The 25551-nt window shown below is 51.5% G+C and overlaps 1 protein-coding gene across 1 annotated transcript in view; it reads right to left on the bottom strand.

The window, feature by feature from the left end:
• The window catches only part of IL16 (interleukin 16), a 91828-nt gene extending 67607 nt beyond the window's left edge, over nucleotides 1-24221 (bottom strand). Inside the window, exons 1-2 of the mRNA XM_032392063.1 lie at nucleotides 24044-24221; nucleotides 1501-1913 (exon numbers count right to left, since the gene is read on the bottom strand). Of these exons, the coding sequence (XP_032247954.1) occupies nucleotides 1501-1913; nucleotides 24044-24146 (516 nt within the window). The 5' untranslated portion in view covers nucleotides 24147-24221. The remainder of the gene's footprint in view (nucleotides 1-1500; nucleotides 1914-24043) is intronic.
• Between the last annotated feature and the right edge of the window lie 1330 nt (nucleotides 24222-25551).

The following is a 25551-nucleotide window of genomic DNA, read 5'->3' as shown; positions in this document are numbered from 1 at the left end:
AGGTCGGGACTCTGCAAACACTCACTGAATGTACTGATATCCAACGCCAGAGACGCGCTGCCTCTTTGTGAGCCTCCGACAGCCCTTCGGAGGGTATTCTCTACTCCACTTCAGACAAGATCCTTGAGGGCAGGGATCCTTCCTGAGCATAACAGGTGCTCAGGAAACACTTGCGCAATTAAATAGAAGCAAGTGAATGATTCATTCTGGGTGTCTGTTGGAATCTCCAAATGGTTTTTGAATCTCATTTATCTGAGCTCTAACCTGGACAACGTGATCTCGTCATCAATAAATTTGACTCTCAGCTGGTGGGTTGTATACTAGTCACATCATTCACGGCAAACCAGGAGCCCGGCCAGGCTCCCCCAAACCCACTGGGATGCTGGTCCCTCCTTCTGTCCTCCTGGGTGAGCTCAGGTCATACCAACAGAAGTCACATCGTGGGTGATGTAGTAACCCGGGCTGGGTGAGGCCCTCGCGGAAGCTGCTTGTGTCTGGAGATCACCGGGGCTATCCCCTCTCTGGGGCCTGACCTGCTAACCTGCTATATAATGTTCCATGATAGTGTTTATTGTATACATGTTAAACAATGGTTTTCCCCTGCAAGGAAGCAAGTTGTGCAAAGGTCCTGGATCCCCTCCACTGGGACTGGAATGCCTTCCCCACTTGCCGTTGACAATCGTGTGACCGTGCCGATAAGGGGTGGAACAAACCCTTCCCGGCTGGCCTGTCGTGGGGTAAGCTGCACGAACTCCAAGGTTCTGGGCTGCTTGGACCCTTGAGAAACCCCACCTTGGATGGAGGGCTGAAGGCACAGTACTCAACTGAGAATAATTCAAGAGTAAAATACTTGAGTCAGCCTCTGTCCCCTGGTGCCTTACAATCTCCATCTCGTTGTGATAACACAACTTGAAATATGGTCTAATGGAAGAGAGGGCATTCTGAATTCTGGCAGGTCTCCAACCACTACCTAGCTTCCCTCACTCCCTCACCATGGCTCCTCTTATCAGCTCCAGCACTCACACCCATGTGGGAACCTGCAGGGGCACCTGGAAAATGCTCACGATTGGTGCTCAGGGAGCAAACACACTGATCCTCCATCCCTGCCCTGAGTGACATAAGCTCTGCTACTCGCCCAGGCCCCGTAAGTCAGTGACCTGAGCTGCGAGGGTATGCCGGAGAGTGCCTGCCTGAGGTGAGAACCTGCCAGTATACTGACCATCGCCCTTCGCATTTTCCAGCAGGGATCCAGGCTCAGTTTACCTCCCACCACCACAGCATCTCACTGAGTCTCTCAAGTGAGAAGGTTAACTGAGCCTGATTCACTACCATGCTCATTATTGTCATTCCCGTGATCCCTGCCTCAACTTCGTCTTTGCTTTTGCTCAGAATTAGAACTCTGTGCCTTCCTGATCTCAGAGTAAAAGGGTTCAAAGACTTTCATTCAGAGCACCCGAAACCAACCACAGAGTCTTCCAACGCCGCAAGTCCTGGGCATACCTTCATGAAGAATAGCCTCCTACAGCTCTTGCCTCGATCACTTGCAGCTGCTTGGAGGTGAGCCGCCTCAGAGGCCAGCGCTAGATCAGGAATGCTGCTGGGCCCAGCCTCCGACGTATCCGCCAACTGCACAGACGAGTGGAAAATCCCCTCCTTGCCCTGGCCCAAGGAAACCTCAAAGGGATCGGGGTATTTCTCATCAGGGCTTGAGCCGTCATCACTGGTCTTTGCATTACAGAGCATCAGGGACCGGGAGATGGACCGGAGTTTTGTAGATTTTCTGCTCTTTCCAGAACGGCTGTGCGGGTCCATCCTCAGAGAGGAAGTAAGGCTGCCCTTCTTCTTCTCCTGATCTGTGGCCCTTGGGTGGCGGGTGGTGACGGGACTGGGCTTGGCCACCACCTCGTGGGTCCCTGGAGGAAAGAGGAAGCAGAAAGAAGCAGTGTGACTTGCTACTGACAAGTAGAGCGGGACAAGAGGCCTGGAACAGAGCGACAGGGAGCCGGTGCCCATGAGGCAGGGCAGCCGGGGAGATCCTCCTTTGGTGGCACTGGCCCGCCCATGTGGCCCACCACATGGGGCTCGGGGAACCCCAGTGTTTACCACCCCCTCCACTCCCAGAAGCCAGAGCTTCTCTTATCCAAACCCTCACTCTGCAGACAGGGAAACTGAGGCATGGAGAAGGGAAACGCAGACCCAAAGCCACGAAGCGCCGTGGAGTCACGGGATGTCTTTAGAGATGACAGAGGTCCGAGCTTTGTGACATCTGTGCTTCCAACAAGTTTGCAGGGGCTCCAGTCTAGGGAGCGGGTTCGGGGGGGAAAAGAGGACGAGGATGTGCCTGCCTGTCCCCCTTCACCAGCCCCAGTGAGTCCTGCAGCATCTCCAGAGAAACCCCAGAATCCAGGAGCCCAGTCTGAGAACCGCTGCTGCCTCATCCTCCTTTCCAGATGCAGAGCCTATGACCCGGTTTGGGAGTGTCACCCGGTGCCAACCCGTCAGGGTGATTGAGTGTACAAGACGGTAGGTCACAGCCTGGCCAGGGCCTCCCACTCCATCGGCCGTCCCCGCCCATCCCCATCTCACAGCCTGACTGAGGGAGGACCAGCTTCACATGCCGGTCAACCCCACCTCTCTGAGCCCAGCCCGCCTGGCTCGGCGTCACCACGAGGCCCCTCCTTCGGCTTCAGTTCCCAGGAGGCAGGTGGTAAAGGGGTCCGTCCAGAGCTCCTGACTCCGGCCCAAGCCACAACGCAGAGCCATTACCAGAACAGGAAACCGTGGGGCTGCCGTGTGCACAGCCAGGGTCGAATAAGGAAAAGCAGAGACCTTCCAACATTTCATTAACTAGAAGCCCTTTCAGAGCCCCCGAAAGGAGCATTTCTTCTTAAAAGAAGACCGTTTTTCAACACCTACATCACACACATTGATTGTTTTCTGTATTAGCCCTTTAATTTTATCAGTTTATTCACCATCTATAGCAACCAACAGCAATGAATGAAAAAGAATGAATGAAAAAATACTGGAAAGCTCGCTCTATGTCAGGCTTTGCTCTGGATGCGTTAGCACAAAGTAACTGGATGTCGGTCCATTTCATCAAGCCACCCTCTTCCCAGTATCTCAAATCCTGTACTCTATGTCCTTCCATCTGAAGTAAGGGAGGACCCTCCACCTTTGCTGAGCCCCATGCCTGGCTGCAGGGTGCCAAGCCCTGCAGAGGACACCCCCACCGCCGAGTGCAGGGGACACCCCCACCCCCGAGCAGACTGCTGCCATGGGACACCCGTGGCCGCCCCCCGGGTCCCCCCGGCTCTGGCCAACAGTTACACGGCGTTTCCATAGTTAGCCTGATCATACATTCTCAACAACGACAATCTCAAAACTTTCCCTTCTTAGAAACTAGATTCCCCTCCCTTGCCATCACAGACAATGTCTCCTCCTGCTTCATGCAAATGCAGAAGCTGTCGGAGAGCAATCCTCCCGGCTTTCTACCATCGAATTTGCACATGCATTTGCCATCCACACATACTCTCCACACCCTTGGTAGTGGAACGCCCGCCCTCCCATTGAGGCTGGGCCGTCCCCCCATCCCCATCTGTTCTCTGGCTCCCACTCCTCCAGAGTGTTGATGCACAGCAACAACAAAATAATAATTGCTAATATGTATCCAGAGCTTGTGGTTCACAAGGCACTGCTCTGATTGCTTTTACTGTTTCATCCTCACAAAAATCTACTGTAGGCTCCATCCGTATCCTCAGTTTACAGAAAGGACCACCGAAGCACAGAGAGGTTATGTCACTTTCTCGAGATCCCACAGCTAGGGCTCGGTGACAGCAGGAGTTAAACCAGGCAGCGTGAGTCTGGAGCCGACTCTCTTCCACGGCTTCACGCTGACACTGATTATCATCCCTCTCACGGGCAGGTCACCTAATCTCTCCTCCGCACCGGGTCTCCAGCAACAGGGTGGAAACATACTCAGATCGCCTCTGTTTTTTAAAAACCATGTGTCGAGGGGCGCCAGGGTGGCTCAGTCAGTTCTTGATTTCGGCTCAGGTCGCGATCTCAAGGTCCTGAGATCGATCCCCGCGTTGGGCTCTGCGCTGGGCGCGGAGCCTGCTTAAGATTCTCTCTCTCCCTCCGCCCCTCCCCCCACGATCTGCTCACTGGCAAACGCTCTCCCCCCCCAAAAAAAAAAAAAAAAAAACACACAACTATGTGTCAACTCCACATCCTCCTTTTGTTATCCGCCTCTCTCTTATCCCCTTCATCTCTTCCCTTTTTCCCTTTGTCTTTTATTACAGTGAGAATTCTTCACACGAGGTCTATCATCTTAACATAGTTGTAAGTACACACACAGCACTGTTATCCTCAGCACCATGTTGACAACGGAACATTATTCCTGCTTATCTTCTTGAACAAGTACTTCACACCCTGCACTTTCTCTCCTCACGCTCATCTCCCCTTCCAGCCACAGCCACAGTCTGTTTCCTTCCCCTGAAACCACTGAAACTCTCATTTTATCACTTCTGCATTTTATGTGCCCCTAAGTCATGAACCGGGCCCAGCGGGCACAGTCTGCTTGCCAAGAACCTGCTTCATTTTGAGAGGATTTGTTAAAACCAGACATGCAATGCTCAGATCTATTGGCTGAAGAATACATAGAATTCAAGCTTTTTAGTGTTTTATTTTTCCCTTCTCATTACTCACCTTTACTCCAGATGCCCCCTTTCAAATCCAAATGGTAATGCTCTCCTCCCTGCCATCATCCCCAAAACAGGAGTTCTTTTGATTCTGTCAGTTCAACTTCCCAGAACTAGTAACTCTCAATGCAAAGGTCACTATGAGTATTTATATATTTATATCCAAATTTCTTTGCATTTTGTTAACTTCATCAGGACTCTCCACAGCTCACCTGGGCCGCATGGAGAAGGGTGTGTGTGTGTGTGTGTGTGTGTGTGTGTGTGTGTGCGTGTGTGCGTGTGTGTGTGTGTGTGTTGCTCATAGCCAGCCCTGGTCCCTCAGGCATTTGAAAAATTGAAAGATAATCAAAGTTTCGTGTTAAGATCATTCTGGCCTTGCACTGGTGCTAAATGGGGAGGGTATAAATATGGAGTTGCTGAGGGCCACTGTGTGGGGACAGCTGCTGAGAGTAAAGCCGACACAGATAGTATAGGACTCGCAGAGTTGGGGGACAGGTAGGGAGCAAGTAGAGAGAAAGCAAGGAGGACAGAGAGAAAGAGTGAGAAGGATGAATTTAAATGATGTAATGTGAGCACCTAGATCCAGCCATACCTGATGCCACACTATCTATTCACATATGCAAGCTGATAGATTTCTCTTTTCGCCTAAAAAAAAAAAAGTCCTCATAGAATAAATGTTCTTCTCTCCGATGCTATTGGCACATATAACGGTAACATCCAGGGACCAAGAGGCTCTTTGAAACTGTCTTTTATCCCACCCCAAGCCTAGGAGAGGAGCTAGTCACCTGCAGTCAAAGCCTAAACTCTCCCCTCCAGTGCCGGCCTCTGCGTTCTTTTCCACCAAGCTCTGTCGCCGTCTGCCTGGATTCTTAGAAAGGAAGCCCAATCCCCCTTCCCGTTCACATACTCTCCCAGCCCACCATAGCCGTCCCAGCAAAGACGAGCTCCCTCACTGGGCATTTTCCAGGACACAAACATTTGGGGACTTTGGGACCAGGTGCAAGGCTGTGTGCTTCACTCAGCGGTGGAAAAGTTGGCTGCGTGTGGGATCTAGGAGAACAGACGGGTCAAATTCCTCGGTGGACACTGTGCTAATCCCAGTGGACCATTTGCAGGAGTGCCTGATGAGTACCGTCGGTTTTTAAAAATAAGCTTTTCCGAAGGGAACCGTGACTTTCTGCAGCCTTGGCTCTCACGCGGGGGTGGCAGGGGCCATGGGATGGGAGGCTGGTGATGTGCTGGGGGCAGGGGGCTAACCCTTTGGTGCAGAGCAAAGACAGTTTTCAAAATGAGCCTTGTTTTTAAGGAAAATGTAACAAAGGAAGGGAATAATTACAAAAGGGCTGTAGAGGAGCGGCCAGAATTGGACTTCGGTGGGAGACTATTTTTCCTCTAGGCCTGGCATAGAGGGAGAGTCGGAGAGAGAAGGGAGAGAGAATAATTGGAAACACAGTGTCTTGGTCACATGCTTCTGCTTAGCTTTGGTAATTGCGCTCAGGACATTGGAAGCAGCTATGGCTCCTAATGGGCCCAAACGCCAGCAGAGCTTGGGGGCAAGCCCGTGCCTTTCGCAGGGTGCAGCAGCTTTCCAAAGGTCTTCTAGGCCTGGCCAGGGTGCTTTCTGGGATTCTGCCCCAGGCTCCACGAGTGTTTGCCAGGCTCTTGTCGGTTTTTCTCTGCCCCTAGCGAGTCCTCCGCAAGACGACCTTAAGGGTCTCTTCCAGAGGCTTCCCGGGGATGCACAGAGAAGCTTCCAGCATGGCTACGCCAATAGCACCAGCTGCTTTCACTTCCGGCAGAAAAACCCAAAGGATTTGCTTTAGCCTGGGAAACGGCTCTCCCACTCCCTGGAGGCCTTTTGCTCCCAACCACTAGCTCGCCCACCACCCCTTCCACGGAGTGCTGGGGCTGGAGGGGTGTCCCCTCACACACACGAGGCCACTGCACCCCAGAGAGGGATGAGGACTGACGCCCCATCACGGTCCTCCGCGGACCTCTAGACCCACCTTGGCTGTGCTGTCATCCATATAGAAAATGCAAAGGCCAAAAGGATCAAGCCAAAGGGCAAAGAAGTGGCTAGTTCCTCCTTTAAAGGAGTTTAAACAACTTTTGGACTGTGCCGGGGAGCCCGGTCAGTAAGCTTGCCCGCCCGCCCTCCCTCCCTCTTTCCCTCCCTCCCTTCCTTCCTTCCTTCCCATTTGTTTCATTCAGCTCTTGTTGAAAAAGCATGACGGGTCCGTTGCAATGCTGGGCAAAGCTAACTCACTGGAGGAAAGGACACGGTTATTTCCATCTGGATAAAATACACTTAATTCACTGGAGAACGTTGAGAGGGTAAATAACCATATGGAGAACTAGCTGATAAAATGTGTTTCAAATTTCTGAATTCCCCGACAGTGTCTTATATCAAAGGCAATTTTTCAAGTTGGGTCACTTCGGCCCAGGGGGTGTTTTCTGTCTTGAGCTGAGGAGGGACTCGGAGGTAGGATGAAGGGAAGATGTTTATGGTCCTTCTCTTTTGGGCCCTGTGGCTGGGGCTGGTTGGGGCACAGGACCGGACAAAGACGCAGCAGATCTGGGCTGTTTCCCAGCTGGTATGTGAGCGGTTGAGTTGAAACTGGTTCTATTCCCTCGTTCTCCCCCTCCTCTGGTACCTCCTGGAGGGGAGAGGCGATGTCTCCCTAATTTTGTGTCCCCAGAGCTGGGCTGGGGCTTGGCCGAGTAGGGGCAACATGTTCAAGGAATGAATGAATGGGTGGGTGAGCATCTCAAAGGCCCCTTTCAACTAAGCTTTCCCACTCCAGGCTAAGGCAAAATGTGTGATGGTTAATTTTATGTGTCAGCCCAAGTGGGCTGAGGGATGCCCGGATGGCTGGTCAAACATTGTTTTGGGGTGTGTCTGTGAGAGGGTTTCCAGAAGAGATGAGCATTTGAATGTAGACTGAGGAAAGGGTGGGCATCACCCAATCCATCATCCTTGAGGGCCTGCCTAGAACAAAGGGCAGAGGAAGGGCGAATGTGCTTGGCCCGAGCTGGGACAGACACCATATTCTTCCGCCCTGGGATGTGGGACGTCAGCACTTCCGGTTCTTGAGTCTTTGGACTCGGACTGGGGCTCACACCGTTGGCTGCCCCGGTTCTCAGGGGCTGTGGGCTTGGCATAGAGTACGCACACCCCGGTTCCCCTGGGCCTCCAGCTCGTACTTGGCAGATCGTGGGACTTCTCCATAATTGTGTGAGCCGACCCCGCAGAGTACATCTCTTTCTTTATATTTCTCTCTCCTTCTCTCTCTCTCTCTCTCATCCATCCATCCATCCATCCACCCACCCATTGGTTCTGTGGCTCTGGAGAAACACCCCCCCAGGACCACGGAATGAAGGACTCCAGGTAGCCGGCTGACACCCCAGTGACTGTGCAGCCCCAGTGGGCTGCCCCTCAGAGTAGATGACCAGTCCGAGCCACCAGAAAGACATTTTGGAAACTGCTTCTCTGGAAGAGCCTAGAAGGTGTGTAAGACACCGAGAGGCGCCCCTCACCTGGGCGGCTGCCCTTCCACACCCTGGAAGGTCATCTCGGCCGTCAACATGCAGGCACGAGTGGGGTCATCAGGATGCCCTCCCTCTGAGACAAAGGACAAAGCAGGACAGGCCTCCCCGCTTCAATATATAGATCCCTCCGATGTGGTAAAGGCTGAAGATATAATTCATCTCGAGAAGTATCTGGATACATTCAAGAAAGGCACATCTACCCGTCCCTGCTCGGAAGGGATTGGCCAAGGTCACTCGTCATTAAATCCCAGTGCCTGGAACCAGGGCTTCGCCCATGGGAGACACTCAGAAAATGCTGCCACACACGACGAGATTTGTCACCAGGAGGAGGGACAGGCAGGAGCACAAATGCCCTGGCCGAGGGCTGAGACGCTGAGGGGACCTGTGCAGCCCCGAGCGCAGTGCGCAGCCCCTTTACGGCTTAGCTGATGGCCCACGGAGTGGAGACTATGCTAACCACCGAGAAAACCAAGGGAAATACTCCCAGGAGCTACTTAGCTGAAACCTGACGCAGAGCACAGACTCCCCCCTACCCAAAAAAAAAAGAAAAGAAAATTCACCCACAAAAAGCAAAATAGTGGAAACAACCTAAATGTACACCAGTGAGAGATTGTTTTAAATTTACTGTGGTCCATCACGCAGTGCGGCATTGTGCAGTCAATAACCCGGGTACAAGAAATCGCCATACGTGGGCACGGGAGGTCCGCCGGACATCGCAACGCTGAGAAACTGTAAAACTGTTTCTAGAGACTAGTTCTGTTTACAAAAACGGACTCATATTAATGAACACCAGTTAATAATTTTTTGTGGGGTACGTAAAGTGCTGGGGGATGATCTTTACAAAAAGCTTTTCCTTCATACTTAATAATTCCTTCCCCTGATTTTTTTTTTTAACATCGTGTATCACACTTATAACCAGAAAAAATAAAGGTTCCTGTTTTGAGGAACAAAACTGAAATTTATGGTTAATTTTTGCCAACAAGTAGTTCTGGTTGCCTTTACAATGATTTTTCTCGCGCTCTAAAGTATCTGGTTTAAAGTTTTATTAAGATTGCCTGGGATATACAGATGAACTTAGGGAGAAAGTCTTCCCATCTGAGAACATTTCTTAATTTTTTTAAATTTTCTTTTCAAATTTTATATTCTTCATTTAGGCTCTAAATATCTCTAATTACGTTTATTCCCCAGTGCTTTTATTTCTATTTTGAATGGAACCATTTGTAAAATATATTTTCTAGTTGGGGATTGCTTATACATAAGTAAGTCACAGGATTTGCACATTTATCTCATAATTGGCAACCTTGTAGATCTCTCATATTCCCTCATACCCTAGCTACTCAATAGCTTCTCTTGGGTTTCCAACTGATTCCAACTGAATGTTAAAAAATTTCCTTCATTTAGGAGCGCCTGGGTGGCTCAGTTGGTTAAGCGTCTGCCTTTGGCTCAGGTCATGATCTCGGGGTCCTGGGATCAAGTCCCGTGTTGGGCTCCTTGCTCAGCGGGGCGGGGGGGGGGGGGGGGTCTGCTTCTCCCTCTCCTGCTCTCTCTCAAATAAATAAATAAAATCTTTTTAAAAATTTATTTCATTTAAAAATGCATATACTACTGATTTCATTTTATTTTTTAATATCACTGAAGTTTCCAGAACAGTAGTGAACAATGACACATAGAGACATTCCACGTCTTTTTCTAGACAGCGACGAAAATCCCTGCAAGCGTTTTATGGTAAGTAAGATACTGACTGCTCTATCAAGATAAGATGATTTTTTATTATGTTAAGGAAATATTCTACTAATTGTAACTTGGGAAGCATTTTCACCAAGAATGGGCGTTGTTTATTAAATGCTGTCTCAGCTCCTTGGCATGCTCATGTATCTTTCCTCTTCCGATTAGTCTGTGGCTGGCTTTCCTAAGGCTGGGCCACCCGCATTTTGGTGTTCTTTCAAGTCCCATTGGCTCACAATGAGCAATTCTTTTACTGAACACCTGGACTCGCTTTGCCCCTATTTTGTTTGGGATTTTTGTATCTATAGCCACAAATAGAAACAGCCCATCATCATCCCGTGTCGTGCTGGCGTTATAAAAGATGTGGGAAGCCGACATCCCTTCCTACCTTCCGAAATAGTTAGGATAGTTTAAAATACATCTAGTAAAAGCTTGAAATAATTTTTCCGTAAAATCGTCTGGTCCTGGCACCACTTTTGAGGTGGTTCTTTGAAACTCTCCTTGGTTATTGGACCACTCGATTTTTAAAAAGTCTTTTCCTTTGTCAATTTCCATCACTTGATTTTCGTATTTACTAGCATGGAGTTGCCCATTAATTTGCAAGGTTTTCTCCAGAACTCTGTGCACGAGTTCTGTCGGGTGCCCCCCTCTCTGCTTTGACTTGCCTTCGCTCTGTGCTTCCAAAGGACTCATCCTTAGAATCAGTGCAAACATCTACTCTTTTTGGTTTGCTTTCTGTTACATTTATTTCTGCTTGAGTTTTACTCTTCACCCGCCCTCTCTGTTTCTTACATTTTCTTTTTTTCTACCTTCTAGAGCTTAGTATTTGTTCAAATTCGTTCTTTCTATCCCAGAGAGGACAGAATGGTGTGCAGCAGTTATCTGCTCTGACTTTAGAGCCCAGCTCAACCTGGGTTCAGATCGCAGTGCAATTATTTACTAAGTGTCTGACCTTGAACGTCTGCTTGACCTTTCTGTGACTCGGTCTCGTTATTCTTAAAATGCGGATGATCGTAGTAGCCACCCCATGGCAACTTTGTGAGAATAAATTAGAATACTGGATGTCAACCCCTTAACACAGTTTATTGGCTACTTGTGATTACAAGTACTGCCGTCATCATCATCATTATTTAAAGCCAAATTCTCCTCCGAATGCCCCTGTGGCCACAACCCCATGAATTCTGAAACATGACTTTCAATTGTTGTTTTGTAAATGGTCTGTAATTGTAGTTCTGATTTCCCACTTAGACTCGGTTCTGCAGGGGACTGCTGTCGTTCATGTCTTATGGTCAAACCTCCAAGATGTAGCCTTGCTGTTCTTATAATTTTTTTTTTATTAGAAAATTCCAGTTTAATTGCATCGTGGCCACAGGATGTGTCCTGGACATTTTTTACTTGGTGGAATTTATTGAGGTTTACTTTGCGAGCCGGTATGTGATGTGACTAAGTGTTTTAAATGTGGCGTGCACATTTCCGAAGAATTAGAATTCTCTGTTTGGAACTTCAAAGCTATATATATCCAAATGCGATATTAAAATACATGTACATAAGTACATATCCAATCCTGTAAGTTATGTAATTCAACACCTCGATTTTCTAATTAATCTGATAAGGTTTAGACTGGTGTGCATTCAAATCTGACACCGTGTTTCTAATATTCCAAACATTTTGTTTTGTATAATGTCAGTGACTTTATTGGGTACATAAAGGGCTCTGATGTTCGTGTCTCCATTGTGTGTTCTTCTTTTTATCATTTTGTGAGAGGTGCTTCTTGATTTACCCCAATATTTATTTTGTCTGACAGAATTCACACTGCCACCCAACTTGTTTTTAATCTGCATTTGCTCCGTGGATGCCCATCCGTGTACTTTTCACTTGATGCCATGTTGTTTTAAATGTGTCTCTTAAAAGTGGGTTGTAACTAGATTGGGAGGGAGAATGTGGTTTTTCTAGTTTTTTTTTTTTTAATTTCTTTTTTAAGCTGAATCTGGGAGTCTTCCTTTTTTAAATATACAAATGACCCTTGAACAACATGGGGGTTAGGGGCACATAGGACTCTTGACTCCCCAAAAACTTAACTTCTAACAGCCTACCATTGACCAGAAGACTTATCAACAACATAAACAGCTGATAAGCACATATTTTGTATGTTATATGTACTATAGATAGTATTCTTACAATCACATAAGCTAGAGGAAAGAAAATGTAGTTAAGAAAATCATAAGGAAGAGAAAATCCATTTACACCACCATACTGTACTTTATTGAAAAAAATCCACATATACGTGAATCCAAGCAGTTCAACCCCATGTTGTTCAAGGGTCAACGGTGTGACCTCATATCTTATATCATCCCTCATATAGCTCGCACATATTTAATGTATAACCTTATGTCTTACATCTGAACGGAGACATCTTCCTTCTGCCATGTTTTCTCTTTGTGTGGCTCCTTTTGGCCTTCTGTCCTTGCCTCCCCGGCCAGTTAATCTCTCTTTCTTGTCCTCCTTAATGACTGAGAGGTCATGCACTCTGTTTTTAGATTACTGGCAGCTCCATCAAGAATCTTTGAGCGCGATATTGGAGACTCTATCTTTTCTCTTCATCCATTCCAAGTGTGCCGCCATGTCTGATGGGTCTTCGCTCACTTCCCTCACTTCCTCCGCGATCCCGACCTCCCAGTCGCCCTGCTTCAGAGCACGTGACCGTCCGGGGGAGATGCTTTATACCATCGCTTTCTAGGTACTTTTTCTCATGTATATCATCTTGGAATCCTGTGAAGAACACGACTGAGGTTTAACCTGACGGGAGTCTTCTTGGTGGCTCAGCTTCAGCTCTTGCATCATCAGCCCGGTGGGCCCTTCTTGTGCTGCGCCTTTCTGGAACCCTCGCTGGATCAGTAACCCGTGAGCCTCCTGAGTGCCCCCTGTGCCCCAGCCCGCGGGCCCTGCACAGGCATTCCCCACGCCTCGCATGCCCTTGGTCTTCCTTGATTGTGCTAGATTCCCACCATTCTTCATGCTCCATCCTTAGATAACACCTATTCAGAATAAATCTACACCCCTCTGCAGACTCTCAGCGCTGTGTTAGCTGGGGCGGGTCTGTGCTCTCTGAGAACCCGCTCTCCCCGCAGCGCAGTGTGAGTCTGACCCTCGGCAGGCGCTTGTCCACTGTGTTCAGAGCTGGACCACCAGGCTCAGCCAGCGGCTCCTACCAATCGCTCAATATTTACCGAATGACTGAGGATGCCTGCATTTAACGTGGAAAGGTGCTTCCTGGCCAGATAAAATGTATAAAGTCGAACTAAACATCTTACAGACTGAGTGGTAACTTCGCCTGGAAGACTTTAATGGGGGACAGTTAGTCCGCTTCGTGACCCCATCCCTGGGACACATCCGGTGAGTTGCCCATGCTACTTTGTATTTATTTTGACCATGAAGATGCGGGGAATACTCTTCATGCCTGGAGAAGAATGAGGTAGACTGTTTTGTGCTACACAGAAGTGAAAGGAAAATTGTTGCAGGATAAATGTGTGTGTGTGTGTGTGCGTGCGTGCGTGTGTGCATTTGGAAATAGAAAAGTTCAGAATCCTCACCAAATTGTCACCAGGGATTATCTCTGAAGAGCAGGCTGGGGGGTGGGGGAAAACTGGTCACCCTATTGTACTAACCATAACATTGTTATCAAAAGTAAAACTTAAAACTTCATAAAAATTAAAATACAAAGTGGCGATATAGTAAATCCGTAATCAATGTGTATACCTCACTTCATTACAATCTAAGAAGGAAGAAAGAAAAAAAAAACACAAAAATTTAAAACACACAAACCCAAAGTATGACCTACTTGCCAGAAGAACTGGGAAAGGGCTCAAAACACGCCCAGGGGTGAACAACTAAGACCCCTTCCTGGGGGGCAAGCTGTGGGGGTATTGAATTGACATCAACGATCTCGAAGTCGGACTGAGAGGAGATTCAAAGAAATGCAAAATCACAGCTATAAATTATCACAGAGTCTTTGGCCTGCAAGAATTTTTCAGACTTTGTGGTCACAACTGCTGTCTCTGCGTGTGTGTGTGTGTGTGTGTGTGTGTGTGTGTGTAAGATGACAGTTTGGGTTTGCATTTTGGTAAGAGATGATATATCATCTCTTTCAAGATTATTTCTATTTCTCTCAACACACCCACACACACACATATACACAGTTGTATCATCTGCATTTGCCAACCAGCTCAATGCACGGGGTGTGGGGAGCCGAGACTTGGCTCTAGGATGTGCCAGGGGTCTCCTGCTCCAGGAGCTGGACCCTTGCCACCTGCTAGGAGCTGGCCACTGAGTGTTCAGAGGAGGAGGAGGAGGAGGAAGAAAGGGAAGACACATGAGGCTGGGGGCCTGCCTGCCCTCCCCAACCTTTCCGTTGCTCTAGCACTTCTGATCCATTTAAGAAAAGGCAAGAACAGAAAGAGACAAACTCACGGCTGACTTAGTCCGGGATCTCTGCCTTGGATAATGGGGAGAAGACCACCTTGTTGGAAGAGAAGATCGGGAATATTTTGGGCTTAAAATGCTCTCCCTACACATCTCCATTCCAAGTCCTATCCATTGTTTTTTGAAACTTTGTAAATCCTCTCTTACTGTAAGAATTTACATTTTACATCATAATACACACCACATAAACACATATAAGATGTGTATGTATATAAATGTTTATAAACATAAATATGTACATAAATATATATAACTAAAACAAGAGTTTCATGAAGCGATACACTTACTATGGTGTAGTAAAGTAAAAACATGACAGCGATGATAGAAAATATGATTTCCCTTGGAACCTGATGAATTCTGATATACTCTATTCTTCTTCTTTTTTCTTTTAAAAACAATGCTGGTCTCAAAGCACTGAATTGATTGTCAGTGCACTGGTGGGTCTTGTTTGAAAACTACTCTTCTGAAGTGTTCTCTGATTTCCCACAGCAATTTCATACGGGAGTATTTCCTTTGATTTCTCACTCAGCTCCATTCTTCTGAGCCACTGAAGATTTCACTGCATTTGTATACGGTGTATACGGTGATTTCACTGCATTTGCTTGTCTTGCCTCAGATTTAGGAGCCGGGGCGGATGCAGGGGGCTGGCGTTTGCTCGGGCTCTGCTTTGCCAGAGGAGGGCTGCTGTGGGCCGCAGGGAGCCCGCACTGGTGCAGGATGGCCCCGCACTGAGGACATGTCCGTGGCGGCCACCTCTAGCTGACCGGCGGAGCTGGTCCCAGCTGCTGGAAGAGCATTTCTGGCCAGCTGGGCATGCAAGCCTCGGAATAAGAGCAGGGCCCAGAGCAAGACCGAGGGAGAGCCCCGTCTGTGGGGGGTCCCAGCTCCCGGGTTCCCCTGCAAAGGCCCCGCCAGCCCGGAGCCCCTCGCCCAGGGCACACCCTGCCCTCCAGCATCTCCAAGGGTGGCGAGCACAGCGGCTGCCCTGGGCTCGGGCTGCCCCCGGCGGCCTGCCCCTCTACACGTTGTGCTCAGCCCCTCGTCCACTCCGCAATCTCTCCTGCAGAGACCCTCGGCGTTTCTGCCAGACGCCTGGCAACCTGGCCTAGCTGACAGGGCCAACAGAGATTGGTCCTTATTTCAGCTGGAACCCAACAGAAAAACTTGAAATGCATCCCTATTTCAAGCTGCCTTCTTAACCGCACTCCAAGCTCTTAGAACTATTTGTTTAGTTTGCCTCCCTGGATATTTTTTGTACCCATGGATATGAGTGTGTTGCTATATGCACTAATTTGTGCTTTAAGATTAAAAAAACTCTTACATGTGAAAATTTGTTGCCAGCCCGAATGCACAGTGTAAATACAAAGTACGATTGTTACAGTTAAGGTTGTTATTCCCTTGTTTAGGCAACAAATAGCTTCCTGAGATTCACTGAGGGCCAGGCGCTGATGATGAGTCAAGGAGGAAGGCACGGACTTTTACAAGCTGCTGGAGAGGACAGATGTGGGGGTGGAGACTACCCCGAGAGTGGGAAGTGTCCTAATACAGGTTTGAATCGAGTGCCACCGTCAGCAGTGACTTGCTAAATGGCCTCACCAAGGAATCAGCCCATGAGCTGGGGCTGGAAAGCCAAATGAGGGTTTTCCACCTGGAGAAAGGAAGGCAGAAGTTTCGAGAGAACGCATTTTGAGTCGAGAGAACAGCATACACAAAGGCAGGAAGCCTTAAAAGACCCTTGTGTCTTCATATCAGAGCAAATCTCTTGGTGGCCTTGGACCCCTGGGGGGTGGGAGCAAAGGGCAAAAGACCGAAATGCCAACTCGGGCTGATGAGACCAAGGAGCCTGTTAAGGAACAAGGACCCCATCGTGCTGGTGAGTGGATTTCGATTCCAGGTGCACCCTCCCCACTTCACCCCCAAACCCTGGGGTCACTGCTGGGCCCCAGAGAGGGGGGCGGGAAGCTGGTGAAGGGCAGGTCCCACGCTCCTGGCCCACCTTCTGCCCCAACAATTCTGCTTTTGACTGTTTACAAATGAATTTTCATGAAAGATTTCAGTTCTAAAGAGGTTCCCATGGGTAGAGCTAGAAAACACCTGCTCTAGGTAATTATAAACCAACATTTCACCCAGTAAAGATACAACCGTCTTTGTGTTTAGTAAATGCAGACCTTTGCTAGGAACATATCAGAGCAGTTGAGAGTGTAGATTTTGGAGTCAGGCAGGGGTAAAGGTCTGGGGAGTGCCCTTTCTAGCTGAGTGATCCTGGGCAAGTCATCTCACCTCTCCGTTCTGGGGACACACTACCTAAGCCGGGAGCATTGAGAGGCTCAAGCAAGATGCCACATGCAAAGATTTTAGAGTAATGCCTGGGGCAGGAAGACTGGGGGCTTGAGTATGAGTGATGAGCACCGCTGGGGGCTGAATAAATCAACAGCAGGGGCTTCGAGGAGGCGCCTGGCCCACCCTGATAGGTCCTGTCCTCGTCGCTCTGGAGGATAGGAGGGGCCCTCCCCTGGGATCGTTAACACTGAGTGCCACTTGACAGCAGGACACCAAGGGAGACCTGAGGAGAGAACAAGTGTGGAACACTCCTCTCCTTCCCAGGGGCCCTGGGGCAAGGGAAAGAGAGCCACAGACTGCGGCTCCCAGGGCTGCCTCGGGGCTGGACTCTTGGGACAACGGTGCCACCCTTGAGGGGCTCAGCCCAAAATGAGGGGATTTCATTTGTCAAGAGAAGGAGGGGTGGATGCTTCCCTGTGTCCACAGAGAGCAGGGAGATTTGCTGGGTTGCTGCATCCTCCCACAAAGAAGCAAGCACCTCCCATCAGTAAGGACTACCTGCCCGGGGAATTAGCGGCGACCCCAACTATGACAGTGGAGTGACTGACAGGCAGAGAGACCACCCTTCCCATGGTCAAGGTCAGATGTGCCTATGCTCCTCGTGCACCTCAGGGAGGAGGAGCCTGGCGGCAGCTGGATAACCTCCTCCAGGTGCCTCCACCTTTCTCCCACCCTCTCCCTTCTGCTTCCTGCCGCAGCCCCTGCACCCAGGGGCCCAGAACCAGAAGCTCCCAGGGATGCAGAGCAAGGGCAGGGGACACAGCAGCCCCTGTCCCCCCACGCCAACCTCCAAAGCTGCTTTCTCCTCGAGTCACTGTGCACCATGGTGGCACAGGACTCCCAACCAAGCATCCTGGCTTCCGTTCCTGCCCGCGCCCAACACAGCTTCCAAATAGGACATGAAGCCCCTCCCCCGACCAAGACCCTCTCCCATGCAGGTCAGAGCGGCCGTCCAAGGGACATTCACTCACCTGGGCCCACCTACCTCCCTGTACACCGTCCCCAGAGCGGCCACCTCCCTCGCTTTTCTCTCCAACTGCCCAGCAGAGATCGAGACACCATCTATCCGGGACAGCCTAGGGCTCTGGCCTGGGTCGGAGCCGGCCGAGAATGAGAAGTGGACTTCCTCCCTCACACAGAGGCCGGTCTCTGGGTCTGATCCCAGGCCCCGAGGGCTGGGATGCTCGGAGTCAGACGCTGCCTTCACCACCTGCTCTGGACAGGTGACTCAGGGCAAATGTGTCCAACCTGGCACGGGTTTGCTCAGAGACTCCCGACCTGAGCCATCTGATTTCTCCACGTGAAAAGCCTTGGTCCGATAGGGAGGCTGCCAGCGCTGGTCAGCTCAGCCCTGGAACAGAGTCCACCATCTGCTGGGCTGGCGAGAACACCCGGGACGCTGGCCCAACCCAGGACCCCAGAACCCCGGCCAGGCTCCTTGTTCCCGGCCTTGCCTTCCTCGGACAACCTAGGAGAGGCTGGGAGGGCGGGAAGCTATCAAACATGACTCTGGGCATACACTGCACCTGCCACACAGCGAGGAGCTTTACAGAAACATCAGCTCACACAGTCTTGCCACCGATCTAGCAAATATTATCGTACCCATCCTACAGGTGAGAAATATCACTACACGAAAATTCGTGGAGCACCAAGGTCTGGTGACCTTGGGTCATAGGCCATCACTGGCTCAACAAAGTCCAGCAACTTTCCTGAGGTCACCCAGCCAGGAGTCTAAACCCAGATCCACCCAACGCCAAAGCCCACGCTCTTTCCGTGCTGCCACATTGCCTCTCTGTCCTAAGATAAAAACCGGCTCTCAGGAGCAGAAGCTGATGCAGCTCAGTGCTTCTCAAAGTCTGGTCCCCAAACCAGCAGCATCAGCACCGGCTGCTCGCAATGCAGATTCGCAGGAGGGGCCCTAGTCCTCCCGAATCGGAGACTGTGCGGCTGGGGCCTGGCACTCTGCTTCGGCAAAGCCCTGCAGGGGATTCAAGCGTGAGAACCCAGGACGGCACGTACACCGAGTGTGCCGAGCGCCGCAGCACAAAGGGACAAGGCGCTTCTGTTTCTGCTATCGGGACGATTGCCTTGTGACCGGGGTGCTTCCCCCCACGTGTCCCCTTGCACAGCTCAGTCTAAGGGTGGCATTCAGCCCATCCGCCCCTTAAAGAGCCTCCCCCACGCATGTCCTCGGCACAGCCTCTGTGAGCTGTTGGCCTGTGCCAGGCGGGGACGTCTGGGGGGCCCGCTCTTCTGAAGAGTAGAATGTGCTCCGGGGCTTCCTGGGGGCTTTAATGAGGGTGTAGGTGCATCCCGTGGGAAGCCTTGGAATTCCACGCGGGGCCGCAGAGGTCCAGCAGCTGCCAGGGCCGCCAGGCCCACGGTCGCAGAGAGGCACGTTGCAGACAGAGCTGTCTTTGTTGGTGGGGGCGGGGGACAGTTGCACATCGCAGGGCTGAGTCTGGAGGGCAGCAGAGGAGGAACTTCTCAAGGGCAAGGGATGGAGGCCCCGGTCAGGGCTATCTTCTCTGTTCACATGCACAGACTCTCTCCATTCCCCGGACGCAGTGCAATTGGGGCTGGGGCCCAGACACCGGCTCCTAGGGCTGTCTCGTTCTGGCAGAAAGGCTGGGACTGATGCAGTACCCCAGGCCTCCGGAGGCCAGCCTCACCCTTCCCAGACCCCGCAGCCTCCCTCCTACACCAAGCCAAAGCCCCCCACCCCCGGTCCCCATCGCCAGTGCCTGAATCTACTTCCCGCCTTGTCCTACTATCAGATGACTTGTCTTGCTTAACTAGCAGAAGGTGAATTCATTCCAAAGTATGGGTAAGATCCTATCCAGACCTTCACCACACAGAGTGGTTCGCACCTCTAGGTGGAAACTATCGTATCTGTGCCCTCCAGGACCTCCGCCAGAAAAAGGACAGACTTCCCACTGCTGCCTAACACCCCATAGGCCAGCTCACCGCGCACCCGCAGAAAGGGAGGGAGAAGCAGGCGGGAGACCCCGGACAGCTTGTCACGGGATCGCGGTCTGTCTCAGCTTTAGCTCGCTCATCAGCCAAGGGGGATTAAAGACTCTGAGCACAGTGCTCCTGAGGGATGGGCCCACAGAAGAGGAAGCTCCCCCCAACGACACCGCACACGTGCTCCTTCCATCCGCGTTTTGATCTTCCCTTTGCATGAAAACCGAGGTTCACCTCCACGTGATCGCCTGGTGTCCTGGCACATGCACATGCTTACACACGTGTTTCAGTGATGTGAAGACTGGCAGGCTTCTGCAGACAGCTGTCCGTGCATTAGCCGCTGAGGACCACTCTGTTCCATTCTACCCTGTCCTCAACCCCATGGAGCAGGTTCTATTTCTATACCCATTTCACAGATGGGGCGACGAGAAGGCGGGGAACGAAAGTGCACCCGGAACCCCCATCTGTGTACTTCATACCCTCTGGATGCATCCACAACGCCCAAGGGACCTGGGAAGACTCGGACATTCCAGGGGGGAAAGTCGAGCACCTTGTTGTCTTTCCAGCCCATGGAGCCCAAAATCTCTTCCAAGCGATTCCGATGCTTGCCAAAGTTTCACAACCGATGCCCTAAATTTTAATGCACAGAGCATGTTGCCATCATGGCTTAAAGTGCCCAGACAACTCGGCACGTCCGCTCAGGATTAGCGCCACGGGACCAGGAGGCCTTTCCCACATTTCCCCCGGACAGCCGGCATCTTCCGGGATTACACCAGGAGTTCTATTTATGCCGTGACGTTTTGATTTATTTTTTTAAACTTTATGTCCACAGTTTCTTCTGATGCTTCCCTCCATTTTTTAAATTGTAAAAGTAATACACGTTTGTTATTGCAAGTCAAAACGTTCAGAAGGCAAAACAAAAAGCGCATTTTTTTTAAACACCGCAACGGGGTGGTCTGTTCTGGTCCCAAAGCAGCCAGATCAAGAGGGCCGTGCTTGGAGTCACAGCAGAGGTGGGACCCCACCTTCTGCACTGGCCCCTCCAAGAGCTTAGGCCAGTCCCGTGCCCTTTCCGAGCCTCACTGTTCACTTCTGCAGAATGGGGACAGCAATCCAACAGGCTGACAGGGCTCCTGGGAGGTCCAAGCAAGGAGCTAGCTAGTATTCTTTAAAAACCCTGAGGAATTCTTCACACCGCGAACTTGAGGTCGTGAGGACTGGACCAGAGGTCTTCCTTGCTGTGACAGTTTTAGCAGACTTCTGCAGAGACCGTGTTGTGCTCCCTCCGGCCTTCTCTTCTCTCACTTGTCGGTTCTGGGCTTGCACGCTTTCTAAGTCCTAGCACATTGCTGATAGATTGTGTGATTAGATCCAGCGCCTGCAGCCCGTCCCTGGGCCATCCCTAGGCCAACAACTCCCAAACCCACGTCTCCAGCCTTGGAATTGCTTCTGAGTTGGGAACTCTTTTTTGCTGCCACCTGCTCAGCATCTCCCCCTGGGGACTGACTGGTGATCCCCAAAATTCACATCCCGAGCAACACTCTTGATTGGCCCCACTTCCGATCTCTTCCTCCCAGGCTCCACGTTTGGGGAGTTGTCACCATCATGCATTCATTTGCAAACGCCCAAGAATCCGGGGCCCAGGAGTGGAGAACCGGGGGGTGGGGGACACTGAAGCCAGGACTCCTGCCCCGCGCCAGATGCAGAAAAACAGGCAGAGGAGACGACACCTCCCTGGGGACTGGTCGACTCCTCTCTAGGATGGTCCCCGTCCTAGCACCTCTCTGACAGAGTTCCAGGAGGACTAAGGGTTTTAGGAATAAGCCCTCTGAGAGCCAGTGCTAGCTCAGATTAATCTTCATTCCTCCCTCTCTGACTGTCCACGTTCCACCAGATTTATTGGCCGCTCCTGTCGGCTCTCCCCAACACCCCTAATGCATCCCCTTCCCCTCATCTCCGCTGCCGGGGGCCCCGGCTCCACCGCCCTGCCGCCCACCTGCCAGTCGGACTCCGGGCTCCAGCTTGGGCCTCCACCTTCACGTCTACACCATGACCAGTCGTGGTTTCTGAAAACATGACATAGATCATAACACTCACCTACGGAAAACCCGTGAAGGACTTTGCATTCCTTTTCAAATTAAAAAAAAAAATTAAAGCTTTCCTCTTCTGAGCAGTTTTCAGCAGAGGTGGGACCCCAAAGGGCACGCTCAGCTTCCCCACTACGGACACCTCGTAGCTAGTGTGGCACGTTGTGACCACCGAGGAGTCAGCACTGAGACCCTGGTTTGGGCGAAATCCCAGAGCTCACACTGGTGCTCACTCTCTGTATGGTTCTGGGGATTTGGCAGGTGGGAAATGTCACCTGTGCACCGTTACAGTGCCATCAGGAGAAGTGTGCTTCTGCCCTAAAGAGGCCCCGGGCCCCATATATTCACCCAAGACTTTGGGTTGCTTTTTCCAAATCACATCCCAATGGCTTACCATATCCCAAAAGAGTTACATGACCTCGCCCCTGTTGGTCTTCCCTTTCCTGAACATGTGGTGCCCAGGTCACCCTAACATGTGGGTCCAAACTGCTCTCTTCTGGGAAGGCTCTGCTTCCAGATCTTCATACAGCAGGCTCCTTCCTACCTTGATATCCTAAATGTGGCCTTTCCTGTCCACTCCAACTACAGTAGCCCTCAGGCACTCCCTGGTACACCTCTTCTTTCTCCTTCTTCATGGAACCCGTCACCATCTGAAGGTGCTGACAAGCCTGTTTGGGTATTTGTGCATCACCTGTCTGTCCCCCCAGCAGAAATCGTCAGCCTTGTTCACTGCAGGGTCCCCAGCTCCAGGACATGCTCGGCCCATAAGGGCTCAATAAACATTGACTGAATGAATCAACCCACGGCCGAATGAATAAATAAGTGACTAATGCCCTGTAATGAGCTTCTACATTCGTTTGTATTTTAGAGCCTACAAAGAGCTCTTACAGATATTTTCTTAATCAAATGAATCTGATTAGGCACAGATTTCAACGGAACTTAAGAAACATGGCCACACAGTGTCCTAGTTCCTTGGAAGGCACAGATTAAGAAATAATGGGATTGTCTCTCCAAGGGAAGAGAGTTTATTTCTACGAGCTCTGATGACCCTGCAGATTGGACATGCAGAGGCATGTGGTTTCATCCGCGGCCACGGCATGAAAGGAAAGCACATGGGGATACGGCCTTGGCTGATGGATACCCTCCGTGTCACCCCCGCTGTGGGCCAGATGCTGGCCAAGTGCTGTCAACACGGTGTCTGGCTCCACGGTGAGCCTGGGGGGGGGGGGGGGGGGCCGGGGGGGTCCCCGGGGGGGGGGGGGGCCGGGGGGGGGGGGGGGGGGGGGGGGGGTGCCCTTGGTTATCCCTGTTTGCCTGCCGGGCCAGGGAGAGCGAGGAAGCGCGGTGCTAAAGCGACTTTCCCAAAGCTCAGAGCCAGGATTTGAACCCAGGGTTATCTGACGACGGAGTCCAGCAGCTGTTGTCCGTGAACACAAGCTGAATAAACGAAGCCAGCTGAGCAATCTGGAAATCTCTAGCCACACCAGTCAGCCCAGCACGGGGTGGCCTTAGAAAGGGTTAAACGCCACTACGGGGGGAGTGGTCCGGGCTGGCAGGTGCTTTTTCAAGGCCAAGATTAGGACTGTGGGCGCAGCACACATGCCTCCCCTCCACCCGGCCTCCAGAAAAGGCCAGGTATTAATGAGCAACACGCGGGGGCGGGGGGCAGGGGGGCAACTGTTCCTGCTCAGCGGGGCTTTGGCAGGACCCGTGTGTCCGAGTGCTCGCGTTGGGATGTCGAGTCCCCGTGTTCTGGGTCCTGAAGGATGCCGGAGCCCCCCCAGCCAGGGTGCTGGCCCCCCTGCCCCCCAGCGGAGCGAGGCGGCTGGACCCCGCTCTCCTCTTTCCGCCCACACAAGCATCTGAAGAGCGCCGCTTCCTGCCTTGCATCAGAAACAATGTTTGTAAAGATGAAGAAATCCCTACTTTCTTTTCTTAATTTGTTATTGTCATGACATGACTGACTCAATAAGCAAAAATTTAAAATCCCTGCCCAAGAACACGGGCTGGTCCCCGCCGCGCCTGATGTTCCTCCAGATGCTCCTGCTTTCCTCCCACCTCCACACCTCGGCGCACACGCCCCACGATGCCCTAATGCCTGGATCCCTGCCTCCTGACCAACCCTTGGAGAGTTTTCAAGGTTTGGCTCAGAGTTACCTCCTCCGGGAAGTCCTCCTTGACACCCTCCCCACTCACCGAAGCAGAAGTTGCCCTCCCGCAGTCCCGAAGCTCTCCACGCCGACTGGCTCGTGCATGTCCTATCCAGTAAGCGTGAGCTCCTCCATGCCAGGGACCGCATCCCACGCCTCTCTGTAGCCCTTACTGTCCCCCAGACAAGTGTGGGCTGAACAGCTGTGAGAGGAGCGGAGGAGAGGGAAAGAGAGGAGGAGCGGGCAGGGAGGACAGAGGGAGAGAGGGATCTCTGTGGTCAGACGCAGAGACTCAGATAGACTACAGACCGAGGCGGAGGAACGTGACCAGCTGCAGGACCGGCTCCCCACGAGCACGCTGCCGCCGCAGGGGGCCAAGCATGCCCTGAAGGAGCACTGGTCCAGGAGTCCAGGGCGCCGGTCCTTATGCCCAGGCTCTGTGGCTGATGCGCCGTGTCACCTGGGATGAGCCGCTCCCTCTTCTGAGCTGCGGGTTTCCCCTTTGTGAACGGCGTTCTTGTAAGACTTCCATAAGAATGCTCTCACTGCCCGACACAGGGTGCTGGTTGGGCGAATACCAGCGCTGCCTTCCCCCACCCCCTTCCACCCGCAGCGGCCCCAGCGCCCTCCGCCACGGGAAGGCCCGAAGGGCGCGGGCAGGAGCCGGGTGCCGGTCTTCAGACCCTCTCCGGTTCGGCCTCAGACCATCTCAGCAAGTCAGACAGTTGAGAGCACATCCACCCTGCGATGCCCGTCACCCTTCTCGGCTGCTGCTCTGTTCATCTTCCCAGTGAGAGAGGCACGCCCTCCTCCGATTTCTGGGCCCGTCTTCCTTGCAGGAAGAGCTTAGCACCCGTCACCCTCACTCGGGACCGTGGAGGCCCCACATGAGCCCCTAGGACCCACCTATGTACACAGAGCTTTGACATAGTTCTCCCCACCAGCCAGGGGTCCAGCTCCCGTGACATGGCACCTCTCCGTCTCTTCTGTCCTGGCCTGGTACCAACCCCACCATCAGAACCCAGAGCCCCAACCCTCACCGCACGCCCAGGGACACCCCGCACCAGCACCTGTGTCTTGCTCCCCTTCAGCCCAGAGTAACCTGCTGCTGGGTGGGGCTCCCTTCTAGCATCACCCCAACCAAAGTCGGCACTTGAGCTCATCAGGAGGCCGGCCCAGCAGAGCTGGGCCCTTACAGCCTAGGGTTTTGCCTCCATGGCCCGGGCAGGACAAAGCAGGTACTGTGTGTTATTAAACTTCATGTTTAAATTTAGTGACACGTAGTATATTACTAGTAAAAACCAAATGCAACTGAGAAGGGGCTTGGGAGAGCTTTCTGGGGGCAACATTCCGCATGGTGCCGAGAGTTGGACTTACAGAGCTGTATCCATTTTTCAAAATTAATTGAATGGCACATTTTAGATATGCACATTTCAGGGTATGTACATTTTATCTAAAAGAAGAACAATGAGCAAATGCTGAACTCAGATTAATTACATACATGCTGAAGTGTTTAGAAGTGAAGGGTAGAGATGCCTAAAACTTATTTGGAAA

Source organism: Phoca vitulina, unplaced genomic scaffold (genome assembly GCF_004348235.1).
Source record: "Phoca vitulina isolate PV1807 unplaced genomic scaffold, GSC_HSeal_1.0 scaffold65, whole genome shotgun sequence".
Lineage (NCBI taxonomy): Eukaryota > Metazoa > Chordata > Mammalia > Carnivora > Phocidae > Phoca > Phoca vitulina.
The sequence above is the reverse complement of the archived record's forward strand: the minus strand, read 5'-3'. Positions and strand labels throughout refer to the sequence as shown.